Source organism: Pteronotus mesoamericanus, unplaced genomic scaffold (genome assembly GCF_021234165.1).
Source record: "Pteronotus mesoamericanus isolate MK-2021 breed Mesoamerican mustached bat unplaced genomic scaffold, CSHL_Meso_final scaffold_36, whole genome shotgun sequence".
Lineage (NCBI taxonomy): Eukaryota > Metazoa > Chordata > Mammalia > Chiroptera > Mormoopidae > Pteronotus > Pteronotus mesoamericanus.
Window position 1 is genome coordinate 10,718,740 of NW_026555313.1, and position 25,415 is coordinate 10,744,154.

General features: G+C 35.9%; 1 protein-coding gene across 2 annotated transcripts; it reads left to right on the forward strand.

The window, feature by feature from the left end:
* The first annotated feature begins 141 nt into the window (after positions 1-141).
* On the forward strand, positions 142-24,080 carry AASDHPPT (aminoadipate-semialdehyde dehydrogenase-phosphopantetheinyl transferase). Of its 2 annotated transcripts, XM_054592581.1 has the most exons (7): positions 142-401; positions 2,738-2,963; positions 14,033-14,154; positions 14,874-15,035; positions 20,103-20,174; positions 21,195-21,345; positions 21,563-24,080. In XM_054592581.1, exons 1-7 carry the CDS (start codon positions 219-221, stop codon positions 21,571-21,573), a joined length of 927 nt encoding a protein of 308 aa, XP_054448556.1. In that variant the 5' UTR covers positions 142-218; the 3' UTR covers positions 21,574-24,080. The 2 variants fall into 2 exon arrangements, with proteins under 2 accessions (XP_054448556.1, XP_054448555.1); XM_054592580.1 differs by having other exon boundaries at positions 21,195-24,080.
* Positions 24,081-25,415: the final 1,335 nt, after the last annotated feature.

A 25,415-nucleotide genomic window follows, 5' to 3' on the forward strand; every position in this document is an offset into this window, starting at 1 on the left:
AGCGCAGAGGCGGGTCTCGGTCTCCGCCCCAGCCGCTTTCCCCAGGAGCCGGGGGTGGTGGTGTTGGGGGCGGGGAAGTGAGAGGTCAAGGTGCGAACGTGCCTTCGAGCGTACACGACGCTCCGCCCTCTCCGCACAGACGCCTGGTAGAAGGGGGTGGAGCCCCTCCGCGACCGAGCTCTCACGCCCGTGGTGGCGGCGAGGTTCTTTTTCAGTGTATGCTTCTCCACGCCAAGCGGCTCTACTTGGTTTCAGCAATGGAGGGCGTGCGCTGGGCCTTTTCCTGCGGCACTTGGCTGCCCAGCCGAGCCGAATGGCTGCTGGCGGTTCGATCGATCCAGCCTGAGGAGAAGGAGCGCATTGGCCAGTTCGTCTTTGCCCGGGACGCTAAGGCAGCCATGGTACTATATGTCTCTGGTATTTTTAGACGAGAAAGCAGACGTTGGGGGAGGTGGGCCGGGCCATGGAGACCCTCTCGCGTCCTACTGTCGACGCCCCCGTTCTAACCTACTTGGAGCGGGCTCAGGGCTAGAGCAGTCGGCGCTGCCCAGTCTTTGCGCGGCCTGGTCTCCACGGCCTTTGTAGTCGCTTTGGAGGCCTGACTCCGGCGGAAAAATTAGCCCTTACCACGTTGTAATAGAAATAGAGACCCTGCTAAACCATGAGGTAGGTGTCGGGAAGGCCTAAGAAGTAGCTGGGATTCTTCCCCTACCCCGTGAATGTTTTTATATTTTTGTTTATTTTTGCGTGTGGGCCCGTAGTAAATACTTAGCCTGCCTATTAAATAGCCCACCAGTCTGCAGGAGTGCACTGCACGTGATCGGTTCCTAAAAATATTGGTATGACTGAGACAAAATTGTAAGAAGGTAGGAAAATTCCTGGGCAAGTGGAATGGGGAAACTGAGACAAGAAAATTAAATAATGCCAAACAGTTTGAGCAATTTACAGCCAGCTTGTGAATTGTAAGACCTCTCCCCTGGCCAAGGACACCAGAGTAAATGATTTTACCCCTCCTCGTTAACTAGGGAATACAGAACCTCCCTAGCCAAAAACCACAGGCCTCCAGGGAGGAGAGCTGGGGGGAACGCTAATGCATATAGAGAGAACGCTGGAACAAAGGAACCAGCTTGGGGAGAAGCTGAGGACCTCCCTTTCAGCTCCTCCTCTCTAGAGAAACAGCAGGAATTTCCCCCTTCCAGATTCCTGCGTTTTCCTATATAAACTTGATTTTGAAAGCTCAAAGTGAGGCAGATGTTAGGGTTTTAACCTGCCACATTCTCACACTGCTAGCCTTTGATATTAATAAAAGCGTAATTTTAATCCAAGCCCTGGCTCTGCTTTTTGGCTGAGTGGTGACTGGCAGCACGAGCCGTGGACCTGGTTGCCCTCCAGTTTCATTATTTTATTTATTTGTGCACTCTATGGAACTGGAAGTGGCATAGACCAGCCTCCTTTTACCAAAGAAACAAGCCCACGGACGCTGCGGTCCCAGGCATACCTTCCTGACTACATAGCTTGAGAAACAGTATTTTTAAGTAGAATTATTTATTTTAGTTACGTATTCTTAAGCAACAAATGGAAAGTTGGATTTCAAAATTTTCTGTAATGCAGTTTGAAACAGCCTGTAATTTACCATCATTTCAAAAAACAGTCATTCCTTGAAGTTATCCATATATTGAGACACCTTTTCATTTGAACTTTGAGCTAATTCATATTTTTTGAAGGCATATTGGTGAATATTTTTTGTAGTATTGCAGTTTCTAAAAATCAATGTTAGAATTGAAGGAAAAAGACTTGAAAGATACTTTACAAACTATTATATACTTTGTTGTCTTATACCCCTGGGTATTTTTGTGTGATTTTAGTAATGTCTTTCCTAATTATTAGGTGGAGATGGGAAAGAGTGGGTGGGGGCATCTGTGAAAAAAGATAGATGATACATAGCAAATTGTTGAAACTGAGTGATGAGTATGTAGCAGATTTTTAACCTTTTCATCTCAGCACACATAAACTAATTACTAAAATTGTGCCTCACACCGAAAAATGTTTTTTGCCGATTTGACCAAAAAAATACGTAATTCATTCACACCGACAGTTACTGTTTTATTGGCTGTTGTCATTTTTTAATTTGGCAATCTAAGAGAAAAAGAAGTCACTGCCCCTAAGTAGTTAGGTATTGCAAGTTTTAAAAATTCTTGGCGGCACACAGGTTGAAAATTGCTGGTGTGTAGGATCTAGAAATACTTGCACGTGTGCACAAAGATGTAGATACAACAAGGTTACTCACTAGGAAATTTTTTGTAGTAACAAAACTAGAGCCAGTCAATCTGTACTTCCTTGGTACTATGAAATATAATACTATGCTACAACTAATAGTGTACAGGCCAGATGGTTATGTACAGATATGAAATAATCCCCAACAGGTTGAAAAAGTTATACATAGTAGAAAACTATATAGTAGGGACTCTTATATGAAGATAGCAAAATCATATGCACATGAGCATATATTTAGATACTTAGAGAAAAGACTGGAAGGATGCCTACTTGTTAACATTGGTTGCCTGTTGAGGGGAGGGAATTACTAAAGAGAGATTTAACTTTTATCTTAAGCATAACTTGAATCTTGATGCAGTGTACTTTTTAAAACTTTAAAAAATATTTTAAAAACCACAAAAATTGACTGTGTGTTACAGGCAGGGTACCCGTACATACTGAATGTTTATGTTTTGCTTAACAGGCTGGTCGTCTGATGATAAGGAAATTAATTGCAGAGAAATTGAATATCCCTTGGAATAATATTCGTTTGCAAAGAACTGCAAAAGGAAAACCAGTTCTTGCAAAAGACTCATTGAATCCTTACCCTAATTTCAACTTTAACATCTCTCATCAAGGGGACTATGCTGTACTTGCTGCTGAACCTGAGCTACAAGTTGGAATTGATATAATGAAAACTAGTTTTCCAGGTAATGTTGCATTTTTGTAGTACAAGAGTTAGATATCTCCTTGTTTCCGTTCATACCTATTTATTAAGTAATCTCAGGCCAGGAGATGTAGATACTTAAGTTTTAGGGAAAGTATGCTCATCACTCAAAGGTGGTATATCTGAGAGAACATATGTCTGAAAAAGGCAGATTTCTTTGAATATTAACAGACGTCTACATAAAGGATAGATTCATCATTACTGAAGAGTCAGTCATATGATGTTTTGTCAGAGACAGTGAAATGTAAAGATGTCCTTTTTGAATTACACTTCAGCTTGTTAAATAAGACTAAATTTGAAACTTTCGGAAGACTTAAATTTGTAAAGAATAGTTTTTCAATAGTTTTGTTTATCTCATTTAAATAATAAATGTTAAACGAAACTGGACTCCAGGCAACTTTGAGTAGCATTCTATTCAAAAACAGTAATTTTATTGTAAGAACTTTGTTTTACTTAAGTATTTCCCAGTATTCATCAGTAAATTGTCTCAATGATAAAGTATATTGTAGTTCTTAGAAAAAAATAACATGTATTTATGCTATATCTAGAACTCTTTGTAGCACATTAATATAGGTAAAAATGAAGAGCAAGCAATTATTAAAATATTTAAGTTGCTTATATTTTATCTTAGAAATTTGTAATTGATGGCTGTAGGAACTGCTAACATTTATTTTCGGGTTGCATATGCCCAGAAAATTTTACTGGAACACAGGTTCTCTTAACTATGATTTTCATCATCACTAATAATTGTATTTACTGAGCTCTTACTGTGTGCCAAGGCCTTTTACTAAGTGCTTTGCATATATTCAACTTAATTGTCCCAACCCTAAAATGCATATACTATTATTTTTATAAAAGCATAAGTAACAGTCCAAGAATGAAGCTATGAATGAGACATCTTTCTCATTTCATACTGCAACTTAGGGATCTTTGCTTATGTTTCCCTGTGTATGGAAGATTTGTATTAACGTTATCCCCCACCTCAATTTCTGCATAGGTAACTTATTTACTGGTTACCTTTCACCTCATTCTTACTTTAGGGAAGCCTTTGTGAACCCTTAAACTAGGTTCTTTTGTTGTAGACTCTCATAAAATATATTTCCTGCATTCAGGTAACATAATCTATTTATAATTATTTATCAGGATGATTGTCATTCCCCTGTTCCTCAGAGAGCAGGAACTGTGTTAGCTACATAGTTCCCAATAACTGTGGAATGAATGAATGAATGAATGAATGCTCTGTGCTGCTATATATGTATATATAGCAAGGCTTCAGAGTATGGCTGCGGATCTCATCTCTCACTTTTGCTGTCAGCGTCTTTACTTTGAGTTTTCCCACCACCAACTTTTTCTTTATTTCTTTTTGATTTTTTTTTTTCCTTTTAAGAGGGAGGGAAAGGGATAAAAACAGTATGTGAGAGAAAAAACATCAGTTGGCTGCCTTGGGTATGCCTGGCCAGAGACCGAACCAGCAACCCCAGCATGTGCCCTGACCAGGAATGGAAGTGGCTACTTTTCAGTGTGCATGACAACGCCCAGCCAATTGAGCCACACTGGCTGGGACCCACCAGCTATTTGCTTTTCTGACTTGCTCATAAAACCTTTCTATTACAATTTCATTCTTAACTTTGCTCACAAGGAAGGTGTACAAGTGATAATGGATTCCTAACCTGAGTCCCTGGATAAGTATCAAGTCATTTTATTTTAATCTACTGAAATTATTAGGTATATTTTGTGTGCATTTTTCTCAGGAGAGGATCTAGTTTTCAGCAGTGTCATATAGAGGGCTTATTCTGAAAGCAGCGCTGCTATAGAGTTTTCAAAATGAACATTGGAATGAGCCCATAAGTTTTCGTAGTTTTCTACTGTCCTTATATGAACTTTTCCTAAAATCAGAAATTATCAGAGAGGCCATTGCTCCTTTGAATGAAGTCAGCGTAATTAATTACACAGTAAAGTTTGGCTCATTATGTTGTTAGCTGCCCGGAAATTATGCCTTACGGGAAGACACAGATTTTATTACCAGTTATGTTGATGGACAATGTTGGTTTTGGTCAATACTGAATAAACATATAATTACTAATCGAAACATTTAATAAATGATAGGAAGGTAATTGAGCATAAATTGACTAATCATAGTATCCAGGCATTTTCTTATTCTTTCACTGGTTCATTGCCAAAAAGCAGTGATACATTCAGTAAAACATGGGGCAAGAGATATTTTCTGGTCATCACTATTATTATTATTGTGTCAATAATTTCTGAAGTATGAATGGACTTTGTTTCTCAGTGAGGTGGCAAGTAGACACTGGTTTATTTCATTGGAGATTTATTTGAATTGCTCTGCTTATCAGAATAAGTATTGAGCATGGGGCATTTTTAAAAGTTACTAAATGATGGAGGATAAAACTTAGGATAGCTGCAAGTGTATTGTGCTTTCTACTGGACATTATTTTAGATTGTCAGCTCTGAAGATAGAGTCATTTGTATATTGAAAGACTGTTTTTTTATTCCCATTTTATCTGCAGGTAAACAGTGTTGGAACGCGTGGAGTCTTTCCTTCCTGTCATATTAGCCGTTTCTACTAGGTTCCATTTTCCCCTCCCAGTTCTCTCATTGCTACTATGGCAGGGCAGGTGAAAATATACTAATGGATCTAGGAAGCTTTGGGTTCCTTCTAGCCAGATGCCCACAATTAAGGAGATTATTGTAACCACCACTTTAGTCTTTGCTTTATAGAGGAAGAAAACTTATTTAAAAAGTGGTGCATAGTTGGTACTCAATAAGTATTTAATGAGTGTCTAAAGAACATTTGTGAGATATTGGGGACCCTGATATAAATAAACCAGCAGTGCAGTACATTCCTAAGCCTGAGGGCAAAGGTGTTTTGTAGGTCATCACTGTGATACCCAATTAGGAAATTTTGGTTGCTTTTTATTGTTGTTTTTTTTTAAATTTTTATCTACCATTATTTATCATATTTACAAAATAAGGCAAGATAAGATACAGTAGAAAAACTATGGTTGAAATTTGGGAAATAACCAAGAATTTTTTTTCCCCTGTGGTTTTACATTTTCAGCTTTACAATTTTATTATAAACTTTGCTGGGTATTAATTGGCAGCATGAGAGACTCAGTATTTTGAGCTGTAATACTAATTTAATAGCTTTGAAATGACTATCATAGAACTATTTTCTAGAACAACTGTTATGTAAATTAAGCTCAGTAAGTATAAAGTAAGTGGTGGTATTATATGATAGCTGGCAACATGGTAGGGCGTATTTCTTGTCTCCTTCCATTGTACCATTCCGTCTCCTGCACTATTAAATGGCTATTAATTGATCCCCCTTTTTTATTCTTGTACTCACCCAGTTATTACGGAGTTTGAGTGTTATTTTTTAAAAACCCTACAGCAGTTTTCTTAAAACTATTAGGTTGCTTTTCAATAAATGCAGTCCATTTAACATGACCTCATTTATTCTCATTTACCTCTCCATTTGCTGACCACCTGATCTTCTCGTTCATGGTCCTTCTCATTTGTAACTGTGACTTAATTATTTGATTACTATTTTCCCTCATTAGATGTGTTCAGGAACCATGCTTGTTTTGTTTTTGCCACAGTACACCTGGTACTTAAAAGGGTCTATCTAGCATGTAGCAGGAGCTCAATATGTATTGAATATGCAAATGATAGTTCTAAATTTTGCTGAAAATACTAAATTTGTTGGAAAATGAAAAAAACGTACATAACCACAATGAAAAATTGCATTTATATCAGGTACTAGTTTGAAATAAACTGTTCTCATCAGTGAGTTATGATTAGAAATTGTTCTTCTTTTGAGTTTTCTTCCTCACTCTCCATTTATCTCCCTATCTTTTTCTGTTCTCCACTTCCATCCTGTTCAGATTCAGTTTTCAGCTTTGTTCCTGCTGTAATCTATTCCACTTTCCTTTCTATCTAGAGTGATCTACATTCTTCTAGATCTGCATTTTGTAGGATGTGCTAGATAAAGCATTTTGCATGATGTGCTAAAGCCTGTTTTTTTGCTTTTTTTTTTTTTAAAAGCTTGGTGTTTAGAGCCTGTAAGTAGCTTAAATAAGTCAATAAATCACACTTCCCTTTGTACTCTGAACTTTTTACTGGAAAACCTGGTCTTCACTGGCAGGGAGTATTCCTCCTCCTCTGTTACTGAATGGGTTTTGAGTGGGGTCATAACATAGAACTAGTATTTAATGAGTAACACCTATATGTGATACTGTTAAATGCCTTGTATACATTATCTCATTTAACCCACTTAAGTCTAGGATATACAGTTCACCCATGAACAACACAGGGCTCAGGAGCACTGACCTCCCATGCAGTTGAAAATCTGTATAACTTTTGGCTTTCCCCAGAACTTAACTACAGTAACCCTTCGGTGTCTGTGGGGCACTGGTATCAGGAACCCTTGTGGATACCAGAACCTGCAGATGCCCAAGTCCCTTATATAAGATGACGAACATTGCATACAGTCTGCCCTCTGCATTCGTGGTTTTCCAACCTTGGATCAAAAATACTATCTGTGTTTGGTTGAATCTACAGATGTGAAACCCTGGGATGTAGAGGACCGACTGTATAGCAAAAGATATTCTTGTAAGTGGACCTTTGTAGTACAAACTCCCATTGTTCAACGGCCAGCTATACTATTAATTTTATAGAATAGATTAAGACACTTACTCAAGGTGACTTAAACAGGAGAATATCATGAATCTGAACCCATACTACAAAACCCAGATATTTAGGCACTATGCTCTACAATGTATGGCCTCTCAATACTAGGCTTTATTGATAATGTTTAAGGATTTGCGAGTATAACATCTGTGAAAAATTCTATGGAACTCCGTTAAATTTATTTAGCTTTTATGGGGGAACTGATGTCTAAGAAGACTTGTCCTACCATTTTTAAAAATATTAGGCATTGTAAACAAGAGTATGGTGTTAGCAAAAGAATAGGCAACTAGGATGGTTAATAGTTAGAGCCCAGTATCTATATATTATCTTTTGAATTTGGTTTTATTTTTTGCTATACTTAATTAAATATACTTATCTTTTCCTTGATAAATTCTGAATTCGCCTTGGTTGGAAAAAAAAGAATTAAATTGGTAAAAGATTTACTCGAAATTGTAGGTTATAGAGTCTCCTGTATTTTATTCTAAAATTGTAATTTTTTAAATATTTGTGTAATTGCTCTAGAATTTGTGTGTATATATTATAGTATATTTTGCATCCTGAAACTTTAAATAGTTCTACTACCATCAGAATTGGGTAGGTAGGAAAAAACATGTAAAGTATACATGGAATTCTTAAGTATTTGATAAATGTTAACTTTAAGGTTGTTGTAGTAGTTGTTACTGTTACAGGTATAGAATGTTGTTTCTAGAATGGTGGTCAAAATATTAAAATCAGCCAGGATGTTTATTAAAAACTCAAGATATTTTGAAATCACAGACCTACTGAATCAGAATTTCTGAGATGCAACTAAGGGTTCTATATGTAAGCAATTTCCCAGCTGATTGTTAGACATATTAATATTTGAGCAACATCATATTAATTTACAGAGCCAACAAAGAAAATGTTTGTGACCAATCAACATTTTTTACAAGTGAAATAATCATAAAGCCATTAGATCCTTGTCTCACTCTATACAACAGCATGCCAGTAGTTAAGAGTTAGGTTTTAAAAACAATTACTGGAACACAGTAGAAATGTATATTTGATCAGACTTCTTAAAAAAGGACGCATTTTAAGCTCAAAAGGGCAAAAAACCACAAAGTCAGCAGATGTGATTGATTTCATACTGTCTTTTCTCTCACAAACCATGGACTATATTTGTGGCAAATATGACACACAAAGGTGCATGTTGTTAACATATAAAATGTTTGTGAGTACTGATAGGAAAATAACTTAAGGTTTACTTGATGAATGGACCAAGGACTTGGTAAAACAATTCACAAAAGAGGATATATAAAGCAACTACCTTAACAACCTTAGACCTAACATTAAGTACTTAATAGTTCTGGGCAATTTACATGTTTATTCCTTAATATGCCCAACACTTTGTCCTTAATTTATAGCTTTAAGAAATAGCCACAGAGATGTTAAGTAAGTAACAGTAAAGAAGTATTGGAGCTAGGATTTGAATATTTGACTCCAGGGCATAACATGAAAGCTCTTAAGAGTGTTTGTGTTTGTGTATTTCAGTTAAATTGTATTCATATGTACTAGTTTCCTAGGACTCCTAACAAAGTACCATGAACTTGATGTCTTAAAACAATAGAAATTGTCTGACACTTCTGAAGGCTGGAAGTCAATGACAATGTTGCCAGGGCCCTACTCCCTCTGTTGGTTCTGGGGGAGACTCCTTTGCCTCTTCTTAGTTTCCTGGCAGTCCTTCACATTCCTTGGCTTGGACCTTTATCACTTTATTTCCACCTCATCTTCACATGACCTTCTCCCTTATAGGTTCTCTATGTGTCTAAATATTTTTTTCTTACAAGCACACCAGTCATTGGATGATAGGGCCACCCTAATCTAATATAACTTGATTACACCTGCAAAAAAACTCTTTATCCAAATAAGGTCACATTTGGAGGTTCTGGGTGGGCATTAATTTTGAGCGACACTTCAACCCATTGCATTCTTACCTGTGGCCCTGCCAAATTTATATTCTCACATACAAAATAAATTCACCCCACCCCAGCATCCTTGTCTTAAACTATTACAACATTAACTTTAAAACCTAAGTCTCATCTAAATAGCAACTCAAAAAGTTCCAGATCTCATTATCTCAGTCATCTAAATCAGGTATGCATGAGACTCTATGATGCTATGTAGGGCAAAATTCCTCTTCCATCAGTGAACCTGTAAAACTAGAGAACAAATGACCTGCTTCTAAAATACATTGATAGGGCAGGCATGGGATTGACATTCCCATTTTAAAAGGGAGAAGTTGGAAGAAAAAACCCAAGCAAGTTCCCCAGTAGAGCAAATTATGTGAAGTGTCAAAGCCTAAGGTTAATCCTCTGTGGTTCTCTGCTCTGTCCTCTGGCTCTTCAGGGTGGCCCCACTTTACCCTGCTTTCATAGTCCTTCCCTTTACTTGAAGGATAACACATTTACAGCCAAGTAGCCCTAACTGTGTGGCCTTTTCTTGTTTGTGTGTGTTGATACATGTAGGTGTTGATAAATGCACATTTAAATAAAAAAAAACACTAAAAACAACGGCAGTTTAGCACTGCTGAAGTGGTGGAGAGTTTTAGGCCTAGGTCGTGTTTTTTTTTCTGTGATGAACTACTTCTATGGAGGGCTTAAAGGGCTCCTTTGTTAGCATACTACATGCTTTGTGTTAGTAGTATGTGAAACCCTTTTTAGAAACTCCGACATTTTTGTTTTATTCTGGGTTTGTATCTGGATAAATCCCCAGACAAGGGAGCTGGTAAGTCAAGTATAATTGTGTACATATTAACTGAAATTTTAGAAGACTGTCACCTCCCATGGAAGGAAGATTACATGTAGTTCAGTACTTAGTAAATAAATCTACTAGAATTGCTAGTACAATTCATTATCCAAAGCTAAATTTCATTACTTGAAGTCACAGATGGACATTGCTCAGTTCCTTTCTAAAATAACTGGGCTATTGAAGAGTGGCAACCTTTAACTGACATGCAGATATATTATTTTGGAGAGAGATTGATGTTGGTTGGCCTTGAGGTTCTGGTACTTGTAGAAATTTTTATTCCCTCCCATAGGCTTGCAATAGCAGGTAAGGGAATTTATTACAAAGTATTTTGTTTTAGGTTACTACTCTATGTTTAATAAGCTGCCCAGTTGCTGTATGACCTTGATTAGTTGATTACTGTGAACATTTAGTTAATGTCTAACACAGCTTTCCCTAAAGATTAAGCTATAAGATGGGGGATCTGCTTTCTAAAACTTGGTTTATGGTTCTATATAAATGTTCGGTCATTTTGTCTGTCCTTTGTGTATACTTAAGTTTTTTCATGTACTAACTAAAATGAATATGTGATAGACATGAATATGTGATGGTATTATTAGCTTTGCCAACTTATATATCCAATAATCATGCTGTCTTCAAATAGTTAGGACAATGTACTATTCTGGTGTTTCCTACTGGATTTTTTAAATTCCAATTTCCTAGATAAAGTATTTAAGAGTACACATCCACTGTGTATTTCCACTGTAATGCCACAGTGTGGTGCTGTAGTGTTTTGGCTGAATATTACAGAATCATCTTTTTCTGTTACTGTCAGATCTCTTATTTTGTGGATTAACTAAGATGCTCTCAAAAGTATATGAAAATGCACTCATATCAGATAAGTATAGCTACACATAATCAGTTATTTGATTGCTTTCCAGTGATTGTGCGAGATTTCTTTTTATGTTAATCAGTTTATTAGCATGCATATTTAAATTTTTTCCTTGATTGCCCCATTATATTGAGTTAAGAATCAGAGGGTTATGAAATTATAACTTGAGGAAACCAACAAATAAATTGACTCTCTAGATGACAACAAGCATATCTTTTTATATTTTAGGCGTTTTGGATAGTATTATGTTAAACACAGTTCCACTCAAATTATATAATGCTTTCTTCCAAATCCAAGGTAGCTGTTTTTGCCATTGTTGTTATTTACATTATTTGTGCCAGAGTCTGTTCAGGAGGAAATAGTTCATGATTTATGTGGCTATTGTGCTGCCATTATTTTTTTAAAATCTTCAGATGCACTTGCATCACTTTTGCAAGGTTACTTTTTTATACACTAGCAAAATTATATACTTTCTCTAGTGTATAATTTGTCAAGTCAGAGTGTACTAGTAATGCTTGCATTTTAACAAGAAAGTTTTTATAAAGGGCCTTAAGGAATAAGCACCAGACTATCAAAGAGATTCATAGCCCTGGGACTCTTAAGGTCGCAGTTTAATATTTTGATGCTGTTGCATGAAATGACTTTATGGCTTTGCTCTGTTACTTTTAGGAAATAATAGTTTTAATGATAACAAACAGTAGACATTAATTTAATTCAGAAAATAGATTGTAATGTTTTCTTCTTGAAGAGGAAAGGGCTAAGGAGATGATAGATGAATTAAATGAGTCTAATGAACTTGACAGTAAATGAGGACCTTTGTCTTGAACTAAAGGACCACATATTATTGTAGGGTTTTTGGAAATATTTTCCAGCTAAACAAGAGCAGACATGACTATTTTGAAATGGAGATGGTGGGGGAATCTTAATTTTGGGCGGAAACTGGCTCTTAATATTTTCTACCCTTGAGATAACTGTGGGAAAGTTACTTCTTTACTGTAGGACAGCGATTTTCAACGAGTGTGGCACAAGAATTTTTAAAATGAGCAGTACCTGACTATTTAGTCAGGGGCACTGACCTCTTTCTTTCCCCTTGATGGTGTGAATGATTCAAAATTACACCTTTTTTTTTTTTTGGGGGGTCAGATTGGCAATAAATATATTTTGGTTTACCGCAGAATTTTAGTAACTAGTTTTTGTGTGCCATGAGACGAAAAAAGTTGAAAATTGCTGCTTGTAGGAAAAACTATAAACTCCTTATGAGGATAAGGTTTGTGTCTGTTTTGTTCATCATGATACCTTCTGCATCTAGCACTTAGGCATATTTAGAGTGAAAATTGTAATAGAAGTGCTAATAATTGCATTCTCCTGGGGGAGTTAGTGATTAAATGCCAGTTAGGCCTTAAGTAGGGGGATTTGACTTTTTTTTTTCCAGGCATGCTATATTGGTAGATGTCCCTTTTTAGAGGTATAGTCAATCAACTAATAATGTCAGATTTTGGAGTTGGGTATTTTAGAAATGGGAGTTGGAGTTAGTATAGGCAAGCTCTGGTAACAGAATCTGTAGAGGGACTACCTTCAGGAGGTTTTTTGGAAAAGAATGGGGCAGTAGAACATTCAGGAAATAACTTACCAAATAATAGTTAACATTCAGTTATTCATATAATAAAAACTTGCATTCACCTACCTTGGGCCAAGCTTTCTGATAGGCCAGTTAAGCTGTTAAGTGTGTGAAGACAAGAATGGCTGATTTGTTTTTAATCATTAGTTCGATACATATTTGTGTAATATTTGTACATATGTACATGCCTTTAGGATAAATGAATGATAAAAAGTTCCTGCTTTATAATAATAAAAATAGACAAACATGTAATTATAATATTTTGGAAAATATAATACAAAACACATTCTATATATTTCAATTTGTATTTTAGCACTTAACTCTGGGAATCAGGTCCTTTGAGTTGTGCACTTTTTGTCATTTATTTTTAGAATACTATATAATATATCATTTATGAACAGTGCAGTTAGGAATATACTTCAGATTTCTTTAAGATGAGCATATTTTATAGTATTCCTAAAAGGACAGAAATTAAAATGTTTTATTTGGAGAAGTCATATTAGAAAATGTTAAAACAATTATTTTGAAGGAAGTAAGTGTATTTTTCTGTTCATGGTAATAAGTTTGAACAAAAGAACACTTTTCAATCTACCCATTCCCAAGAAATTATAATGAAGAGGTTGTTCCTTTTTTTCTTGTTGTATAGCAAAGTAAAATTTTAAATCCCAGGATAGAATTGCTCTATTTTAAGAATTCTTATGAACTTATGATATTCTCTCATATATAGGAATTTCCTCTTAACTCAAATTTATAACAGGTTTGGCTGCTAAATTTTACCTATTTGGGAGGGCATTTATTGATATAACCATACTGTTTTTCTCCTTAAATATTCAGTAATTCATGGGATTTCACTCTTCCTATTAACCTATCTTTTTTCTGGGCTAACCCCATCTTGTCATTGTATGTTATTCTTCTAATTTCCAGATTAATTTGATTAGCTGATATTTTGTTTAGGGTTATTGTGACTACTCAGAAATAAGCTTGGCCTATAGTTCTCATTTATGTGCTGTCTTTAACAAGTTTGGTAATAGAACAGCTATTTTTAATTCTCTATTTCCTTAATTGACAGGTCGTGGTTCAATTTCAGAATTCTTTCACATTATGAAAAGAAAGTTTACCAACAAAGAATGGGAAACAATCAGAAGCTTTAAGGATGAATGGACTCAGCTGGATATGTTTTATAGGAATTGGGTATAATTTCTTTCTAATTTTGAGAGTAAATGCTTGTGATGGTTTTATTATCTATGCAAAAAATAGGAGCAAAAAAGTTTTGGTTACCTAGTATTTCATGCACTGTTTGAGGTTAAATAGGTCATTACCTGAAACTGCATGATTTATATGTATACAGTATTACATTACAATGACTTTTAAGAAAATTTAACATATATTTAAAACTCAATTAGAAGGTATTTACTTTTGAAGCTAGAACAAGGCGTTTTATTTATCACTTTTTATAAATTTCTTTTGTGTTAAACACATTAGGCTTTATTTAACAAGCACATATAAGTGGGCATGTGAGAGGCAACCACACATTGATGTTTCTCTTCCTCTCCCCCTTCCTCTCTCTCTAAAAATAAATAATATCTTTTTTAAAAAACATTATAAACTTTAGTGTGTGCCAGAAGACATTACTTGAGGCCTTTTATAAATTAGTTAAATTATTATAAAAGACGTATGTGAAAGACCTATTATTACTGCATGTTACACTTGGGAAAATGGAGGTAAAGGGAGTTAAAATGATTTTCCTTAAGATCATACAGCTGGTTTGTCTTCATGCCTATTATAACAGTGGAAAAAAATAGCTTATAGCCATAATGTAGTATAAAGATCCAGATATTTTAGGCCTATTGATTTTATGGAAAATTTTATCTACTTAAAGCTCTAAGAGAAAATTTTTTTTTGTATCTTAGGCACTGAAAGAAAGCTTCATAAAAGCCATAGGTGTTGGGCTTGGATTTGAATTGCAACGGCTTGAATTTGATATATCCCCATTAAACCTGGAGATAGGCCAGGTTTATAAAGAAACACGCTTGTTTCTGGATGGAGAAGAAGAAAAAGAATGGGCATTTGAGGTAAGAAATTTATCATAATTGCTGTAACTGCAAGGATTTGCTTATTTTGTGCATGTGTGTGAGGTTGATTTGAGGAGGCTAATCATTGGCAGAAAACACAGCTGGAATCCAGCCTTGGTGCTCAGAAGGCGAAGTCAGGGAAACCATGAGAACATACAGCATTTAAGCTGATACGTGAAAGATTAGTCATAGTGAGTTAAGTAAAATGGGAAGAAAAAAGAGGCCCTGTAATAGAGATTTTTGTGTAAAAACAGCCAAAAGAAGCTGTTTGGACTCTTATGATGAGGGTGTTCTAGGTTAGATTGATAACTTCATGCAGGGCATTATGGGCCAGGTTAAAGATTTTTTTTCTCTTTGTATATTTGATTTCTGTCACTAGCAATTTTTTAGTTACTGGTGAGAGAAATCCAACATAAACTCATTTAAGCCAAATGATACCATATAGGCTCCTCGAGTGTTTCATGTAACTGGGCCTCAGAATTAACTAGAATTTGGGATTGGAAAACTCAGAACTCTTATATTTTACTTTTGCTTTTCTATATAGCCTGGCTTCAGTTTTCTCCCTCCTTTGTTTCTCATTATGTACATCAGCTTTCTTAACTTCTCTGGTTTGTGTAGGTGGAAACATGGCTGCCTACCACTGATACATGTCACAGTTAGGATAAACCCCACAGAGATTGGTAGACTCCCTTTCTATTCCAAGTCCTAAACTCTCTGGCCTAGCTTGGGTCTGGTGCTTATCCTCTGGCTAGTCATTGTAGAAGTGGTCTACTATGATTGAGCTGGCTTGTGTCAGCTGTCCAGAGCCCAGCAAATAGGTTGCATACTAATGTAGTTGTTCCTGCAATAATCACCTGAATTGTCTTCAGAGAACTGTGGTGGCCAGAATAAAGAATTAGTGATGAGTTGATAAAATGGAACTGTTCACTAATATTCACAAAAGAATGTAACAGGTATTAGTAGAGAGTGTGATAAGTTCAGATTTGTATTTTAAGAACAAGTCCTGAGTGGAGGTTAAGGAAGTGAGATGTCAAAGATGTTATGATCAATTCTGTCCCTTATATAGGACCCACTAATGAAAAACTGGATACTAGGGAACAAGTCGTATATGAATTTGAGATGCCATAGGAACGTCCAAGTGAAGGTGTCAGGTGAATAGAATGAAGGGCAGGTTAGAAGAAAACAATCATAATCATTATAAATGTGCCCGGTAGTTGAATCCATGGGATTTAAAGTTGCAGCTGTATTAGAAGAGAGAAATTACCTATATCATAAGAGAGAAAAGCCCTAGGACAGCAACCTGAGAATACTAAATTAACGCAGGTGTGGAGGAGATAAAAAGAATGATCAAAAATAGTTAGAAATAAACTAATAGAGTAGTGTTAGGGGATCCAAAGGGCAGAAAGTATTTTTGAAAATGAGATCTGTGTCAAAACTGCTAACAAACCAAGTAAGGTAGGAGTTTGATCAGTTAAGGAGTATATTGTATTTAGGGTATTTTAAGAGTACAATTTTTTTAAAATTGTAAACAAAAGTAAGGATTAAACCTTAGCCATTTCACTCTGGGGGAATCCTTTATTCTTAATGGTGGCGTAAACCTAGTAGCCACGGGAGGAGGGAAAAGTCATGACTGGGCCAGCTGTGCTTCACCTTTTTGGGTGGTAAAGATGTCTGAGTTCCTGTAGATCAAACAGATGCTGTGGAAAATGGTAGCTTCTGGTGTTGAAGTGTCTTGACCCAAAGGAACTCCAAAAGAAAGGCAGTAAGCAGTCTACTATGTATTAGTTGCCAAGGGCTGTAATTATAGGAAGTCTGAATGCACAGCTAGCTTTGAGAAGTGCTACAGAGAGAGCTAAAGTACTGGAAGGGATTCTTTGAAAATACCCCAGATGCCCACTCCAAGAGATGAGCTAGCCTTTGGATACTTCATATATTCAGGGCTCTAAAAACTGAATTAAAAGCATTGGTCATTACTCTGCCCCTTTCCTCCCATCCCCTTCCTTGTTCCCCCTACTTTAAGGAAACCAGAGTGGAAGAGGACAATTAGAAAAGTAAGGTGAGGCCAAGGGGGAAGTTTGTGCATTTGTCCTAGGAGTGAAGTAGGATTTTTAAAGCTCAAAATGACTGACGAGATGTGGGGTTTACTGAAAGGCTTGTCCAGGAGCTGGGAAGGAAGATTCACCTGGGCACATTTGAAGGCAGCCATGGAAAATAATTAAGTTCTTTAAATGTCCCCAAGCGTTTGGTCAATTCTGTGTAGTAGTTACAAAAATAAGGAAACCGTGTATGATAGATACATATATTTAAATGTGGATTATTTATTACCTTATAAATAGGCTCAGGAGGGGAGAGTGAACTTAACAGAATGAGTGTGATGGTATGGACAGCCAGAAACTAGCGAGTGCGGAAAGAATGATGAGTATAAGGCCAAGGGAGGCATACATGGAGTTGAAGAATGCAGGTGGGAGGATCCTGTCAGGGCATCTCCAAAGTACCCACTAGTTAAAGGAGCCAGCCTTTCGGGCACACAGCTGAAGAGGGGCTATGAGTTCAGTGTACAACCGTGGCATTAATGATCTTCACTGACCTTTCCTCCCTTTTCTTCACCCGTTTGCATTTGCGCTCATACACGCTAAATTCACCCACGCTGGAAGAACTGGAGACAGCATAGTGAATGGTGGCAGAGGGGGCAGGGTCTGGAGTTTGGAAGAGGTGAAAGCAATTCCTTTCCCCATTGGAGGCTTCTAAGTCTGAAGTAGATATAAGCTGAGTAGGTGGGAGAAAGAAGCTCTTTATGAGGTGAGAATGAAACAGAATTTGGATCAAACACGGCAAAGCACCTTGATTGAGGGAACATTTGACAAGTGAGTGATTAAAATGTCATTTGGGAGATCTACTCAAGGTTTCATGCAGGGAAAGAGAAAAATGAAGTGTCAGAACTTGTTTATAGGGAAATGGTCAGAGGGAATAAACTATCTTCTATTCGTACACTGTGTTGTCTCGCTCCTTTAGTAAACTGAGAAGGAAGGACAAAGAGGGTTCAGCCTTTCCTCACTTTTTACATGTAACTCCAAGTGAAAGAGCTGCGTGGGACAACTTGGCCACTGTCTACTTCCTTTTCTCTCTCCTATGTAATGCTACCTCCTGAAATGGCCAGAGTCATGACCAAACACCATTAGCCCCATGGCTAGGTTTTCTCCCATATGTACTTGGTGACTAAACTTAAGTACACAGGCCATTTAAGAAAGTAGTATTGTCTGGGTTGGACACAAGACAAGTACCTTATAAGACTATGGTATTTATCAATGCATATAACCAATGAATAACTGAATTACGTTAGACTTTTACATTCTCTTTTTCATATTATGAGAACTAATTTATGCTAGGCTGGGAAAAAAAAAAGTCCCATTTGTACAGGCAGCGTTAAAAGAATGCCTGCAGGGGTCGAAGCTGCACATACGTCACAATCTTAACTCCATGTGTACAGCTGTTTGGTATCTACTGGCACCTAAGTAAGTGATGCAGAAGGCTAGGATACTACCACCCTCGTCTAAGCAGAACTTAAGGACAGTGCCACACAGGATATATGGTAAAATTTTGCATACTAAGAGAAAAGGAGACATTTATTTCCTTGGGGACTCAAAACAATGCTGTAAATGAAAATTATATAAAGAAGAAGATCTTACAAGTATTTGCTTAGTATTTTTAGTAATATTCAAGAAAAAAACATATTTGAAATGGAAGCTAAGAGACTTAAGGAGAGAACAGGTTTGGCATTTTAGTGGACAGATTGAATGAGAAAACTGGTTATAGCCCACAGTTACTTCTGATACTTGCCTAAGACACAGACACTACAGAATGCTGATCTAAGTGGTTTTTCAAAAGTAATTATAGCCAAAATATATCTGTATGTTATGATATTCATATTATCAATATATTCAGTGTAAAGAATGGGAGGACAACCATGTATCAAAAAGAACAGATTTGTTTATAATATTATGAGCTTGTTTTTGGCTAAAGGGAAAATAACCTATTAAATATTGTCTGATACCTTTTGCAGCTAATTACATTTTTTTCCTCTTTAAATGTAGTTTTCTAAATTTTTATTGAATTTTAGTTTTTGTTAATTTGGATGTAAGTAACAGTTTCTGATTGTAGTTTCCTAATTCAGCTGATGTCTTGTGGAAGAATACCTTAGTAAGGTAGCTTTCTAGTGAAAATTTTGCCCTTTTTTATTTTTTTAATAGTCATTCATACTTTTCTCTGGTAACAATTTCAGTGTCTATTATCTCTTAAAAGCTCCCAGCCTACCCCCTCTCTCCCCACCCTCATTTAGTCCTCATATGTAAGGGAGAATAGAAAGTTAGTTGCATGTTCTTTATCTTACCTATAAAATTCCACCATGAATTTCCATAGGCTATAGTGTGTAGTTAACTAAATGTTTATAAACCAGTGTTGCAATCTGATTTCTTATGTTAATTTTAAGAATATATAAAGTAAACATCACCAGTGTGGGCAGATAGCTAGATGTACCCCTAGGTAGGACACTTTATCTGTGTAGTACTCTGGTTTAGGATGTATTATATACATTATTAGGAAACAGTAGGAAAACCCCAAATGAGCAGTGTTCTGTAAATAAAAGGGGGGAAACAGGGCTTGTATTTTAAAATATTAATGTCAAAACAAAGGCTATCCAGACACAACAACTGGATACAACACTTGATCCTAGACCACCTCCTGCACTAGAGTGGGAGAGATGCTATAAAAGACATTATTGGATGAGTTCAAAAATTTGGAACACAGATGGTAGCTTTAAGTACTATTTCATTGTATTATTAACCAAAGTTATTGACTGCCCTGGTTATGTGAGAGAATATTTCTTAGGAAATACATATTGAAATATTTCAGACTAAAGGGTCAAAATGTATTTGACTTCTTCTGGAATGGATGGTACAAGTTGGGGGATGTGTGTGTAGAGAGAGGTTGAGATTTTAAAGATGTTCACATATTTAAATACCTAAGTTTACATATTTAGTAATCTTTATGTACTTGTCTTTTATTTTTCAGGAAAGCAAAATAGATGAGCATCATTTTGTTGCAGTAGCTCTTAGGAAACCCGATGGATCTAGACAGCAGGATGTAAGATTTTAAAATATCTCTGACTTCTATTTTAAAAGCATGAATCAATACTGAGTTTGTTCTTTACTGATAGAAAGTCATTTGGTTTATATCAGTTTTGGAGGGGGGGGGATTGTTTGTTTTTAGATTATAAATTTGGAAGTGTTTATTGTTATCAGATCCTTAAGATCATCAGAGTTTTTGCAGAAAATTTTAAGAAGCATGTTACCTGCTTCACATTCAAATACTTAAATATTACAAAGAAAAACTTTGGTAATACTGTCCAACTATTCACAGTTTCAGCTGAAATTCAGGATCACTACCTTAATCATCATAACTGGTTTGAGCTTGTGCAAAAGTGGTTAATCTTCCTAAAAGCCTTAATTTCTCCATCTATAAAATTGACATAACAACCGTATCTGTGAGACATAAATCACATTAAATAGGTACTGACCTCGTTAAAGCACTATATAAAATCCAAGTAGTAGTACCTTTACTAGAATGTATAGAATGTTAAAGAACTACACGGGGTTCAGTTGTGAACAAGGGTTCTATCTCAGAGTATAAGATACAGATTAAGTTTAGTGTTCAGTGAATCATTTCCTAAAGAAGTTTTGCATTTCTCTGTGGTTATGTGAATTTTATCAGACTCAGTCCCTAAAATATTTCTCAAAAAGTTTGTCTGGTAGTCCCCCTCTATCAGACTAACCCATGTTCTTACATATTTTGGGATTCCTTTTAACTCATCTGAAGTAGAATTTTTGGATGTGCGACTCAGTAAGTCTGCATTTTAAACAAATAACACAGGTTATTTTGAAATACAAAAAAGTGTGACAATCATATTATTTCATATTTTTCTGAATTTGTTATATTGGCAACACTAATATAAGGAGTAAAAACAATTAGAAATCCTACTCTGTTAATACTTCAGTATTACTGGAATGTAATTAGGTCTTATTTCTTATTTTCCTAATTATAAAATTGACCATAAGATTAACATGCAGTCTAACAGTAAGGTAATCAATTTTTTTTCCCTTTTAGGCTTCATCTCAAGATGATTCTAAACCATCCCAGAGGCAGTTTACCATTCTTACTTATAATGACTTAATATCATCTGCTGTTCCTATGACCCCTGAAGATCCTTCATTTTGGGACTGTTTTTGCTTCACAGAAGAAATTCTGATACGAAATGGTACAAAGTCATGATAGGATAAGTAACAAAGGGAAATGAAAACTTTACAATATTCTGTATTTGCTAAAAAATAAATGCCTGATAACTATCAAATTTTATTTCATGAAACACTTTGAAAAAAAAACTTTTCCTATTAAAAAAGAATACTCCCAGTTCAAATACACGCAGTTAAACGGTGTAGCTTAGTAGAATATAATTACCATTTCTTTCTCCCCAGAATCGCATTGAATTGACAGAAGATATAGAAAAGGGTGGCAGACTCTTAAGTGATACAGGCACACCTTATTTTATTGCATTTTGCTGTATCGTGCTTCACTTTATTGTGCTTCACAGGCGTTAACGTTTTTTACAAATGGAAGGCAAGACCCTCCACCAGCAAAAAGGTTATGACTCACTTTATTATGGTAGTGTGGAAGTGAACCCACAGTATCTCTGAGGCATGCAAATATGTAATAAGGAAACATTTAATTCCTGTCCTTCAGACAACTATATCAGAGATAACTATTTCTAAAGCCTTTTTCTTGGCAGATGAATCCATATTAATATACTTGTTTTTAATAAAAAATGGGAACATACTATTTTGTCATTTTTTTCATCTTAACTGCACATCTACTGTTCATAAATAATTCTGTGGCAAGCCTGTTACTGACTCCAAGGTATTCTCTTATATGGCTAACATCAGTTAAGATGCTTTTTACCAGAGGTAACAGTGTCCAAGTATAACTCACTTAAGTAACCAAGAACATTTATTATCTCATACAACACGCAGTTAAACGGTGTCATTAAGGACACTTGTTTTGCCTCAGCCTCAGTTTGTTTTGCCTTAGGCTTGTTTCATGGTCATGAGAGCTGCTGCTATAACTTCCAGCTTCAAATCTTCATACAGTTGCATCTAAAAGTCAGGAAGGGCTTTTTTCTCCCTTCACATCTGTTTTGTCAGTGAGGAATACATTTCCCTCAAGTCCCCAGATTTCCCTTCAGTTTCCCTTGACTCACATCGGATCACCAAGAAAACGGATCCTTAGACCCTGTGGGCAATAGACTCTGTAAGGTAGAAGCTAAGGCAAAGTGGGGAGAATGGCATCGAGAGGAGGCCCACTGCCTGCCGTAAGGGAGGTATGCCTCAGTTTGTCCATTTTTCCTCTTTGTTAGGCATTTTGATTGTCGGCAGACTTTACTGTAAGCAGTGGTGCAGTGGCTATCCTTGTAACCGCATTTGAGGTATATGTCTAATTATTTCTTGAGAAAGTTTCTGTAAGTGGAATGGTTGGTTCAAAAGGATTAAACTTTTTTGGAGCTTTGATAAGTGTTGCCAAATTGCTCTCCAAAATGCCTGTTAGTTTTATATGGGTAACCACCTTTTCACCCCCCCCCAACCTGTCTCTGACATGCTGTAGATACTTTTTTTTTAATTTAACCTTTGCCAATATAAGTGAAAAATGGTACCTTATTTTTTTAAATTTCTATTTCTCTCATTATAAATGGGTTGGTATATCAGTGTTGTTATTGGCTATTTGTATTCCTTTTTTAATGAACTTCCTGTTCATTGCATTTGCCTGTTTTTATTGAGTAAATAGGACTTAATTTAAAGTGGGAACATAATATATAAAATGCCAAGACCATCATATTGATGACAGAATCTGTTGGGTTGGCCACAAAGTTCATTTAGTTTTTTCTGCACGATGGCTCTAGAAGTGCTTTGTTGTCTTTAACTTCATTTGAAACTATTTTGTTAGGTTGTATTGTGACAGCTCTCATATCAGCGTGCATTTAAAAAAAAATCAGAACTGGTAAATTTGTATAGCCATTTTAATATTGAAGAAAATAGGCAACATTTTCAGCATATTATGTTTTATTATTTCAAGAAAGGTGAAAACACAACTATCTGAGCCCTGGCTAATGTGGCTCAGTAGATGAGCACCAGCCTGCTAACGAAAGGATTGCAGGTTCGATTCCCAGTCAGGGCACATGCCTAGGTTATGGGCCAGGTCCCCAGTCGGGGGCATGTGATAGGAAACCACACATTGATGTTTTCTCTTTCTCCCTCCCTTCCCCTCTCTCTAAAAATAATAAATAAAATCTTTAAAGAAATGAAACACAAAAAGATTCATGCAGTATATGGAGAAGGTACTGAGACTGATTAAATGTGTTAAACATGGTTTATGAAGTTTCTGGGCACTATTGATATTTTGGCCAAATAGCTCTTTGCTGTCGGGCTGTCTTATGCATTGGAAGATGTTTAGCAGCACCCCAGGCCTCTACCCACTGGAAGCCAATAGCAAGACATGGCCAACATATTCAAAATATCCAAATCAATAAAACTGTTAGTGAAAATGAAAAATGTGTCTTTTTATTTTACAGAAAAGACTAAACGGACTTTTTGACCAACCCAATATTATATGGTTGTAATGCATGTCTTGGGGAGTTTGTCTTGTTATTGTTTAATATCAAGAAGTGAAATAATTTTATTGTTTCCATTACTGAAATTGAAAGTTGTGTGTAAATTGTATACAATTAGATACCTTGCTTAGTTAAAAAAAAAATTGAATGTTTTATAATTTTTTACTTTATTAAGCATGCCCAAATATTCCAAGCATAGTAAATAACGTGTTTAAAACAGATCAAGTAGCATTTATAATATAGGAAGCATTATCCCTCGCATGAATGTAATGGTGATAGGGAAAACTGTCATCTGTCTTGTCATTATAATAAAATGATTAACATTGAATTTTTATGAGCCAAACATTGTGATAGGTTTTGTGTTTTTGTTTTTCTGTTCTTTCTTAAAGTTACATGTACACATAGTTTAAACAGTTAAATAGACTTACAAGTTTTTTTTCCTAAATGAAAAACACCACTACCTTCATCGCTTCCCATTTCCTTCCTCCAGAGCAAGCTCTTACAACTCTTTTTTTGTTGTTCTTTATAATAATATCTCCAAATACCATTCATATATTGCTTTTTCACTTTAAGTCAACACTGTGGTGCTTTTGAGGGGGAGGTGGGTATAAATGGTAATGGAAAAAAATACAATAGAAATAAATTTAAAAAGTAAGGCAATTTAATTCTGAATATAAAGCTTTCCTATTCTGCTTCCCAACCATTACATATTTCCTTCCTTGCTCCTTCTTTCTCAACATAATTATAATTCAGTGTTTACATTATTGACTGTGATTAAGAATGTTTACATTATTAAGATTATGTAATGCTCTGCACAGCTGAATGAGTTCTTACCCTATACTGCATTTTTTAATTTAAATTTTTCCTCTGTCCTTTGAAATGTATGGAAATCTTTTTATTTTTAAATTTCTATTGAATTTCAGTGACATTGGTTAATAAAATTATATAGGTCGCAGGTATATAATTCTATAACACATCATTTTCATATTGTGTGTTTGCTACCCAAATATAAGTCTCCTTTTATCATTTATCCCCCCAACTTTACTCTCAACCCCCTCAATTCTCTTTCCCTCTGATAATAATCATACTGTTGTTGTCTGTGTCTATGAGGTTTTGTTTGTTCTTGCTTAATCCTTTCACCTTTTCCACCCAGCCCCCTTATACTACTTTTTTTTTTTTTGAGTTAATAACTAACATTGTTTGCATAGGTTTCCATGTACTTATTGTTAATTCCATGTAAAACTATTAGAAGTATGAATATGTTCTTATGTTCAGGCACAGCAGTTGTTCATCATATTTATCCATCTTCTTGAAGAAATGCTTCTGTTTTGTCCAGTCTGGACTTCTTGCTTTTGTGGCTGGTACACAGCTGTCCTAGAATTCCCTTTCACCTTCATCCTGGGATTGCTTGCCTCATCCCTGTGTTGGATTCCCTGATTTCCCACTCCCTGTATCATGTCTTTCTTAGATTTACTTCATTTGTATGGATCATATCCTTGAAGAGCTTCCTGAGAACAAAGACATGGAGATAAATTTTAGTACTATATGAGGGAGGAGCGGTGCCCTTATGCAGAGTGGCATAGGAGATCTGGCTTCTTACACATTACTCTGTTCACCTCCACCTCCAAAGCCCAGTATTGGTGCTGCCAATTGTTGAGTCCTGTACTGAG

Coding starts and splice junctions, on each gene's coding strand:
- AASDHPPT (XM_054592580.1), top strand. CDS start 219: ATGCTTCTCCACGCCAAGCGGCTCTACTTGGTTTCAGCAATGGAGGGC. Junction 14,155..14,873: donor ATATGTTTTATAGGAATTGG/GTATAATTTCTT, acceptor TTTGTATCTTAG/GCACTGAAAGAAAGCTTCAT. Junction 20,175..21,194: donor ATGGATCTAGACAGCAGGAT/GTAAGATTTTAA, acceptor TTTCCCTTTTAG/GCTTCATCTCAAGATGATTC.